Below are 10,846 nucleotides of genomic sequence, written 5' to 3' on the forward strand. Positions count from 1 at the left end.
CTCAGTAAAATGTTTGATTTAACATCTTTACCTTTTTATTGCATTCACAGCCTCCAGCCCTCATGTAAACTGTAACTTGTGTCTGTGGCACCTTTACGCTCTCTTGGCATCGGGGCAATGTTTATCTTTTATTTGGATGTTGTTGCTGCTACTACAAGTCAATTTCATCTCTTAACATTCCTGGCTGGGTTAAACTTCAGAGATGTTTGCTCTCCAAATATGAATTACTGGAACATAAATTAGACTTATAATCAGGAGAAGTGTGACAATATGCACTATGGGGCAAGGATTTTGTTGTGTTGTGTACTCACTGAGGAGATATGGTAATACCAGTGTTGGCGTATTGGTGAGTTTTCCCATCTGAGGGCGCTCCGGAACGTACCGTCACTCTCAGATCCCAGGTGTCAAGTATCCCAGCTGAAAAGAGCTACAATTGGCCCTGTTTGTTCTTCCCTAAAATAATTAAAGCTTTCCACCCTCTCCACAAGCTTACATCAAAGAGAGATATAGCCTGTATGGAACAATTTTGGAGCCTGATCTGTTTCCTTCTGATTGGAGAGTAGAGCGGTTCTCAGTGTGAATGACATTGATCTGAGGGAAATCACTGATCCATGCGTGAAAGCAGGATTTCCACCCATGCTGCTCCCTTCACTTGCTGTGATTAGGCATTACATCTCATCATCTCTCATCACTTTCTTTCCGTATCATCGCTCTAATCTAAATCTTCCTTATGTTTGCAGACGATGACCAACCTTCCCGGCGCTTTGCTCTTCATCCTCAGTATGACGTCATCGGAAGAAGTGGAATCGCCTTTGACTTCCAATCCTTTTGAGTGTGAAAATCTCACGAATAACACACAGAAAAGAGTTCATGGTAGCTTGATTCAGAGTTTCTATGAACAGAGGAATTTAACCTTGGATAGAAGAGACTCAAGATGAATTTGATTCATTTTTGACTCTGTTGAGGAGCCTCTGATCAGCCGACCTCCAGTGTATTATTGCTTTACTGAAGGAGCTAACTGCTGCATGTCAGCTTAACGGATCCCTAAAGGCTCACAAATCACGGGTGTGCTCATCATCCATCTGTCAAATTCACTGCCAAATTACACTGTTGACCAACATCAGGGAGGCACTTTGCTCTTTCCTGTTGGTTATGACATTAAATATGTGGGAGGTGACTCCCAAGAGGTGAGAACTAAAAAAGCACAATGTACTTAGTCGCACTTTGAAAAGAGCCCCGTGTTTGGCCATGAGGTCACTGTACTAGTGCTGTGTGTGACTGAGACGTGGTATTTCATTCAGTGAACAGAGTGTCAGAATGAATTACTGCATATTGTGTGTGTGTGTGTGTGTGTGTGTGTGTGTGTGTGTGTGTGTGTGTGTGTGTGTGTGTGTGTTTCATTAAAGGTCAATTTCACGTATTGGCGGCTGAAGATTTGTAGCTCCGCTCTTGCAGTTACGTTCAAACCCTCAACCTTTTGCAAAGACAACTAAATTCAAAGTAAACATGATTTAACTTGCTGTTAAGTTTAAAGTGATTTGTGTTGGAGTGTAGATACAATATGGGAGACTGACTGCAGCTGGAACGCTATGGAGAAAAAATCTTCAATTAATTGTAGCCCGATTCGGATTTTGTTCAGCATTTTCCAGGATAAGAAACAAAATCTGATAATGATATATTGGTCAATATTAGGTTTAATATCTAGTCCCTGCATTGAATGGCTAGAATCCCTCAAAAGTCATTATTTTAAGTGCTGAGAACATCTACAGAACTACTACATAAAACCGAATGAGACCTTATGACAAGAATATATAGAATTTATAACAAATATTCCAAAATGTTCCAAAAAATTAAGAAAAGAATCCTAAATACTCAGAAATGCAGCCTGTAAAGTGTGTGGAGTGCGATTTATTTCATATAAACACACATTTGGGACAGTTGGTGGATGATATATGGTTGCATATAGGTCAAGCTCTAGTATGAACAACAAATAACCTCCTTTGACCTTCAGAATAGAACACAAGTACAAGATTTACATTCTGCATTTTGTGCTCGGTGAGGGAATTTGGTCAGTATCCACAGATTTCCAGAATTGGACTTTTTCTGCCAAGATTCAGTGTTTCAAGTATCCCAGTGGACAAAAAAATCAAAGGAGAAAGAAAACTTCTCCTTTTATCTCTTACAAAAGTATCAGGTTTATGCTCAAAAGATGCAACCGACTTGCTGTGTGTTTGAATGCGTATGTTGTGTCTAAAGAGAAGGTATATGGGTTTTCTTTACATAATGGTCATGATAAAGGAAGGTGATTTGTTTGTTCAGGCCATTTTGTATTAATTTAATGTATTTCCCCCTTGAATTAAATATAAGTTTATGGATATTGTCACATGGAGGCCAGGAAAATAAATGTTTCACCTTCCCAGGGGATTCTTTCTCTCCCTCACATAAAATCAGGCCCTATTCTTTCCCTCGAAGCACTTTGCCAACATAGAACTGCTGGGCATCATCAAAACACAACTGTGGCACCTTTACGGCCAATCATTTAGAAAGAGGAACACGGGTCAGCACTGAATGTGCTCACCTCGGCTATATTTACTCCCCGACAGCTGCAAGTGACCCCCCCAGCTGCAAGTGACCCAATTTTAGGTAGACGGGAATCAAGTAAATTATCACTATCAGAGCACACAGGTGGACAGATATAAAACACTCACCCACCATAACAAGGAGTCTGGGAAAGATGCCATGGGCCTCCTTAGGGAAGCAAAGAACCCCCAACCCCTCCCCCCATCTTAAGACAGTGGGGGCCAAGCAGTGACAAAGGCTGAAAGAGGAACGAAGGGAGGGGAATTGGAGATAACTAAATGAGGCGAAAAAGAGAGAATGGATGCTGGCAAGACTTGGTTTGTTAATGTAGCCTGTGTGTGACAATGACATCTTATTCAGTATGATCAAGGCCGTTCTGCTTTTATTCCTCATTTTGTTCATCGGTATGCACAGAATGTACCGACAGGAAGGAAATAAAAGGCATTCCACTTAATTTTAAAATGAACCTGATGTAGCCGACATGAGGTTAGGAGTGTAATGCACACAAGATCTCTACAAGCTTTCCTCCTGTTTGTAAAATGGTACTTATCATTTCTGACGGTATGTAAGTGGAGTGTACTTTCAGCCCTGAGAGTGCCCACTAATATGATTTTGGTTTATAACATTAAAGAGAATATAGATTACCATGTTCATATTTAAATTTTGGTTCGATTTTGAAGCCTTTACAATGATTTAATGTGCAAAACGACTCAGCACTTTGTCGATCTCATGCTTGCAGCACAAGGGATAACCGCCTTCTTTAATTAGTTTAGCCTCCATAACCGTAACCATAACCCTAAAAATGTGTAAAGGCCACATTATAATGGTCGGTGGTAATTGACCTATTGATTTCTTTTTTTTTGCGTACCACTGGATGTCCATCAGAATATGCATTGAACTCAAACAGGCGACTTGGAGCGGCCTGGGAGAAGCGCCTGGGGTTATATAGGATAGAATACCCGATAATATGTGAAGGCGTTTCTCTGGCGCCGCCCCTGCTGTCTTGTTGTGTGGGAACAAAATAAAGGGTTGATAGCAAAATATGTATTTCCCCTAAAACCACATCGAAAAAGTTGGTCTCAGACAAAGACCATTGTCCATGCTCACACACACACACACATACACACAAAAACCCTCTACTTTTCACATGAGACCGATTTGAGGGCAAAGCCATGTTTGCATGGTGTCTGGCTTACATTCAAGGGGACATATTGTGCTTTTTTCTTATATTTCCACATTTCTTAGTGTAATATGGTCTGGAGAAGCACAGGTCGCCCCCTGATAGAAATGGATCCAGTTAGACAAAGTTACAGGTCCTGAGCAGCCCTGAAAGCTTTGTTTTTGATTGGTCCTCTACTGCTGGAACATGTTTACATCAACATGTAACATTACTTCAATTTCCAGTTTTCACTCAGTGTGCACAGTGATCCTCAAGTAGGGTTTTTTTTGCACAGGAAAGCATTGTAAATGTTTTTTGAAATGAATGGAAATTGATGCAATATGTCCCCTATAAAGCTTAAAAAACATGTTCTTTTGTAGTTTCAAGGATGTACTTGATTGATGTTTGGATTACAACCTCAGTAAAGCTTATCCTGTGTGCAATATGGCTGCTGTAGAACCTGTAACCTCCCGGTGTGTAATCCACAAGGGCCATCCAGTTAGGATAATGGAGCTTTCAATGTTGTGTAATGTCAGTAATTCAATGAACAGGAAATGTTGTTGTTGGTTACCATCACTTAGTGTTTATAAGTGTTTGGTCTCTCCTTTTTTCACCCCAGAGGAGGATGAAGTCCCTAAACACGCCATTTTCCCCTCTGAGGGTTTAGTAATGATCTGATTAAGAATGGTTGGCTTGATATTGGACCTCCTTCCAGTGTGTTCATGTGTGTATGTATGTTTTATACCCGCTGCTGTAGATGTACTAGAAGTACTGAAATGAACCTTGGTTGGTGTTATGATCGACCCAAAGCCACACTCTCCTGTTACTCTGATGTTAGAAAACTGTTCAGTTCTTTTTTTTGTCATTTCAGAAAATATTCTCATTTGTAGGTTGTTGATTTTCTTTCTGTTTTTCCATCCAACCCAGCTTGGCCCTTTGTTCTCATTTGTATTGTGTATTCTTCAAAATGCCTGTTGTACAGTTGTTTTTCATTGTTTTTCCTTCTTGGGTTGTTGGAAATGTTGAAACGAAGTTCATGCTGCCGAATTTATAAATGTATTTTTTATTAAAGAATGAATTATTTTTTACTTTTTTCCCCTTCTGTTTATGAATCTTCCCCAAATGACATTTTAATTAGTTTTAGTCGGACCGTATCAAGATTCTATGCTGAATTCATGTGTCCATACAACACACAGAGGAATAAACTAATCCAACAACAGTTTTTTATGTTATCTATGTTAAGCAGAAACCATTTGTAGCCACAATTCTATTCAGAGCTATTCCTCTTGCTGTTTTAGATGTAGTTAATTTGATTTTAATGCAACTCGATCAAAATTCTTCAAGGGTCTGGATTCTGTCTGTTAGAGCTCCCAGATGCAGACAACACTGCACATAATCCACCTGTCTCTGCTCTTCCCTCACCTGACATCTAAATCTCCTGCCATCGATTTTAGTTTTAATGCCAGGAGAGATAGTAAATGTGTCTCCTACAAACCACTTCAGGGCTTTAATCGTGAAAAAGGACTAAGGCGTGATTTGGATTGACGGTAAATAATTATGGCTGTTTTTTTACAGCATGTACAGTATGTTGCATTAATGGCTGTAATGCTGTGGAAATGGACATTATGATAAATGTCCAATAATGGTCTTTACAGTGAATTGCAGAATTATGTACAGTATAGTATGTGTGTAAGTGTGTATGTTGACAAAAAGATGCATCATCTGAAAATACACACAATGAGAAACGGGAGGAATTTGAAAATAGAGTTCAAGTGTTTATCTATAAACCTGTCTCAAGTAAAGACCTGAGCCACTATTACAGCATTTACGGTAGGTTAACCTGTTAATCAATGATGAACGGTGTGTGTGTGTGTGTGTGTGTGTGTGTATTTGTTTGTGTGTCAGATCAATCTCAAGCAATTAGGCAGTGTTTGTGTATGTGATCATTGACTTCCTGGCAGGAAACTTGCACTGTATTGATCCTCACAAAACAGATATGAATTGACCTTCTTATTGTGGGGCAAAACAGAGGTCTATTATGGCTCATGGTTCATAAATTGATTCAGATGAATTGGCATTCAAGTGAGGGTATAACAGACTCATTTGTGTATTGACGATGGCTAGAATCCTAATGATGTAAAAGGTCTCTCGCTCCATAAAGGTAAAACTTTATTACAGAATGAAACTGGTCAATGTAGCAGAGAGAAATTAGGATGTCACACATACACACAGACTGCTTTGACTCGAGGAAGTTAAGAGTGTGCACCGCCACACCCCCACCTGGGCGTGGCAGTGATGTGCAGTCCATTGCTCACCTGTGTCTGCATGCCACAGTGGGAGGAGCTAAGGAACACCCTGCATGTATATCGCCACGTTATGGAGTGACATCGATGGCGATATCCATCAAATAATCCAATCATACAAAGGTCAAAGGTCATAGGAAATCTTCGTCACTTCAAGTCATTCATATGTAGACAAAGTAGAAGAAGGACATTTTATGACGTGTGAGTGAAGGAATTTCCTTTTGTGTGTGTTTCATATCTGATGCATATTACATTTATTTCCACATATGATCTATGTGTTTTAGTTGTATACATGTTCACTACACTTGGTCGTTGTCTCACTGTAACAGCCATGAAACTTCTGCGTACTAATGAAAGACCCAGTAGACCCCACATTAATGCCAGGGCTCGGTACATCCGTGTGTCATTACTCAGTCCCTAGGCAAATTATTAATATGTGTTGTTCCAGTGGTGTTGGTCACCCGTGCAGTCGGTTTCCCCGAGGAACCCCCAGAGAAATTATTGTGGCTCAAAACAAAAGGCAGGGGGCAAAACACAGGATGAGCAAGAGAGGATGAGGAAGAGAGCTGCCAAGATAAGAGTATACTGTACTTTTTAGTATCCTCCTGGATCTGTGTGTCTGATGTCTGCTTTAAGGAATAAATAACATAAATAAATCTCTTTCCTCTTCTTTAAAAAAAGAAGATCCATTTTCCCCTGGGCACTGTTTTCCCTGCTTGCTGTTTGCTTTGGTGCCATGACTTGAATCTTTACCTCTGAACTGAGCATAGTTGCAGTCAGGTGCACCCACAAAAACCTTTCCAGTGTGGAGGAACGGCTGCGCTGGAGAGTATAAAGAGATGAAGTGATGAAAGAGTAAGTGGGCTGTAAAGTAGGGAAGGGGGGTGGGGGGCGGAATGAGGAAGAGAAGAAGTCTGAAGGAAATCATACAAGGAAAAAGGGGAAATGAAAGGTTTGAAAGCTATGTGCAACCATGGCATTATAGCCCTTCATTTTTCCTTTCATCTACCTTCTCTCTGACGGTATACATCAGTCCGTAGAGCCGCTAACTGTAATAGCATAATTTCCATATCATTTATGTACAGGCACCCGCAGACATCAAATTCAGACTGATCCATAGGTAAATAGAGGTAAGAACACCGTTGTTCCATCAGTCACTATATTGAAATGCACAAAGTAATCCAGTAATTTGTCTGTACTGCAAATTGAGTTATTAACTGAAGTTGTTCACTTATTATAAAACAATGAATGCTGAGTGACAGAATGATTATGGGTGAGTTCCAGTGATAATGGCAGAGTGTAAAGGGTTCAGTGGTTCCTCTGTGGCTCACTTCATCCCTCTCTGTCTCTGGGACATTATGTTCTCAGAGCTATTGATCAATACTGTGTAAGGATAGAATATACTGCACTGTTGTGGTTTATTTAGATTAGTGAAGACAGTGGGAATGAGTGTGTTTTGTTATTGGGAACACAGACACAATAGTGAAATATCAATAATTGATTGTACCGATTTGTGTCTCCAGATTCCTGAAGGTTAGTAAAGAATCAACTCATCTTAAGTAATTAATAAAGTTCCATTTGATTCTTTACTCTCACCTTCCAGACTTTGCCATCGCTCAACCTACCACAAGGAGTCCAAACCTCCTTGTAAGCCATAATATTAACATATTCTGAATTTAATCTCCCATGTGGACTGTAAATATGACATGATGAGATCACATACAGTGCGATGTTAGGGACCGTGTCCAATCTTTTGGCATAATTAGACATGAATGTTCTGAAGGTCCCCCTTGAAGTGTTTGGGGATCCTGGTTGTTATGTGGCTTATGAATGTTCTGCCTGTCGTATTGGTACATCATGTGCATGTTCCGTCGCCTGACCTCCACTCATGGATGTAATTGGATTTCTGGGAGTACCAATACACGTGCATAGTCAGCCGGAATGTAAAGACACGTGTGAAATGTGCAGTGTTTTGTTGTAACGTGTGACATAAAACACTCGAGCGACTCTCTTTGCTGCAAAACCTGATCTCTACAATGAAATCAGAGGGTTCCATTTATTTAGCTGAAGTGTACTCCTGCCTTTCCTCTTCTAAAATATCATTCTACAGGATTAAGCTGTGATTGTAATCCTACAGAACGGTCGACAATCCAATTTATTGCACATTTCTAATATTGTTAGATGGATATTAGATTCCAAACAGACAGATCCCAGTGTGTCAGGATGATGTGCTGAGCTCTTCCACTGGGGCGCTTTAGGGCAGTGGACTGTACTGTCACCTTTTCCTCAGAGATGATTGCATCATTGTGAGCCGATGTTGCACAGATGTTGATGTAGGTGATGGTCCAGCAGATTAAAAATTGTTTTTATGCAACTGTTTATATATATATATATATACATATATACAGGGAGAGAGAGAGAGATTCAAGTCATTCATCGTTTTTGTGTAATATTAAAGTCTTATAGTGTTCTGAAGTGTCATTTTAATCCTCTGGAGAGTTTGAACTATTGAGACTTCGGCTGCCAAGACTAAATCCCTCATCTCACAGGCTCTCAGACTGAGTGGTCACCTCTTGACTCAAGAGCAAGTTCAAGATCAAGATCCTCCTTTCAAGATTATTCATAAGCATAACATGATCGTTCGAGTCAAATATGGCACCTTGATCTTCGCAAGACAGAGCTGAGACCTGCTTGGTGGAGAGGAGAGAACAATGGGGTTTCCTCTTGGTACCTCAGTTTCCCTCAACACTAGAACATGTGTCTAAGGTTAATGCTTCAACCGTTGCCCTTTGACCTTGGCGCCAGGCTGTAGATGTGTATTTTATGAAAAGTTCCACTTCAATGCTTAATTTTGCTTAAAGGTACTGCCCAATTTCAAAATAAGACCATCGCATAAGACCATCTCTCTCTCACTCTGTCTGTCTCTCTGTCTTGGTGTTTGTGTGTGTGGTTTTATACTTGTTATTCTCTTGACTCCTTCCTCTTTAAAGTTGAACGGCCTCCCCACCTCCCATCATCGCTCTTCTGCCTTGTTATCTTACACACCATCCTCACACCTCACACCTGCCATGCCTGTTTCCCGGCTTGTTATTATCGTATTTCATGTTTTATCGCAGAAAATAACATACACACACTGACACGATTTACTCTCAAAGAAGTTAATCATTTGAATTTCACCTTCCTTCCGCCATTTATCGTTCTGCAACATAAGTTCAATTTTTGTATGTAATTTTTATTGACTAATACATTTTTCACTACCTCGAATGTTTTACCACCAGCGTGCCCCATTAAATAGCAGATGCCAATAATTATAATTTATGTTCCAAATATATGTTGCAGTAGTTTCTTAACTATAGCTGGCATCATGCATTTTGTTTTATGTCCCAGTCCAAGTGTACCGTGTGTTTTACTTGTTGAATTCTGTAGTAAATCTATGATTTGTTTAGGAATATTTTTCTTCCTAATTCTGGCTGCTGTCTCCATCCCACCCTGGTGAATTGGAGAGCCTATAAGAGAGACACACTACAGATGTCTCCAAACCAATTTTCGTTCCAGGGCCCTTGTAGTGGAGCATGTGGGCTGCATGAATTAACATCATGAGGGGCTGGTTGCCTTTGCTTTAAGCCATCGTGACCATGCAGATACTGGAATCATGTCAAAAATGCCAAACTGACCTGCAGCGCTGTCTAGATATGGACAGCAGATGCAAATGAAAAGCTATGAGACTGTGATGCTGTGACACATTGGAATGATAGCATTCATCATTTTTAAATGTGTGTATGCAGAGCTTTCCTGGCTGCACAGGTCGCTGGATAACTGCTATAATAACACAACACTGATAACTGATCATGTCAGTGATTGAGACGTGTAAGAATGTGTTGTGCTCTGAAATGTGTCTTGCACCCCCCTCTTACATATCACAACACACACACACACACACACACACACACACACACACACACACACACACACACACACACACATGCATTACAGAGGGGTCAGTGACTTTGTGTTACGCAGTACATAAGAGCGCAGATTTTAATAGAAAATTGCTGTGACGTCACTTTAAGGAGGAGAGATTAGAGAACTAACCTAGCAGTTTATTGAAAAGGTCAATCATTACTCATCAAAGCTCTTCTTGAGGAGATGGATATGTTCACCTGTGAAATAATTTGGATCTGAGGCAGTGGTCAGTAGGCTAAGCAAAATCAATGACCCTGGCTTGTTTTACGAGTATACTTATATTGGGATGACATAATAATCTCTGTATAAAATATAATGTCCATTACTTTTTAAATAGATAAAACAAAGAACCTAATCATGAAAAACTGCTCATTTCTTGGATAACCTTCATGGTAGGCCACTAAATTCCGCTTAGTTTCCACAAACTTTAAATGGAATATTGAATTCTGTCATCATAGGTGACGTCTCATTCCCTGGGAAAGAGACGAACTTGCAAGAACAATGATGTCTTTGTTGTACGCTCACGTGTATTTCAGTCCATCTAATCAGATCAATCAGAGGTGACCCATCTGCTCTGAAAGGGATTGGAGGGCCTCCAATAGATCGACCACCTTATAGTCATTTTCATTGTGTGTTCAGCCTTGGGAAGCATGTTTATTGCACACACACTCAAATGCACACACGGATGAATATACACACATGCAGGCACACACAATCAATTCAAGTGGCTGATACTATTGGAGCTAAAAATCAGATGAAAATCAAGGTGGCCTATTGCTGATAAGAGATGTCTTTATTACCAAATAATGAACTATATTGCCTTAATGAAACTCTGCCTTAG

The 10,846-nt window shown here is 40.1% G+C and overlaps 1 protein-coding gene across 3 annotated transcripts in view; it reads left to right on the forward strand.

The window, feature by feature from the left end:
* tnk2b (tyrosine kinase, non-receptor, 2b) overlaps window positions 1–4,958 on the forward strand; it is a 42,049-nt gene extending 37,091 nt beyond the window's left edge. For all 3 annotated transcript variants that reach the window (XM_076162240.1, XM_076162239.1, XM_076162241.1), the window contains one exon: window positions 741–4,958. In XM_076162240.1, the coding sequence (XP_076018355.1) occupies window positions 741–747 (7 nt within the window). In that variant the 3' untranslated portion in view covers window positions 748–4,958. The remainder of the gene's footprint in view (window positions 1–740) is intronic.
* The last annotated feature ends 5,888 nt before the right edge of the window (window positions 4,959–10,846 follow it).

Source organism: Genypterus blacodes, unplaced genomic scaffold (genome assembly GCF_046128005.1).
Source record: "Genypterus blacodes isolate CSIRO-AG114 ecotype Tasmania unplaced genomic scaffold, CSIRO-AGI_Gbla_v1 ptg000120l_1, whole genome shotgun sequence".
Taxonomy (NCBI): Eukaryota; Metazoa; Chordata; class Actinopteri; order Ophidiiformes; family Ophidiidae; genus Genypterus; species Genypterus blacodes.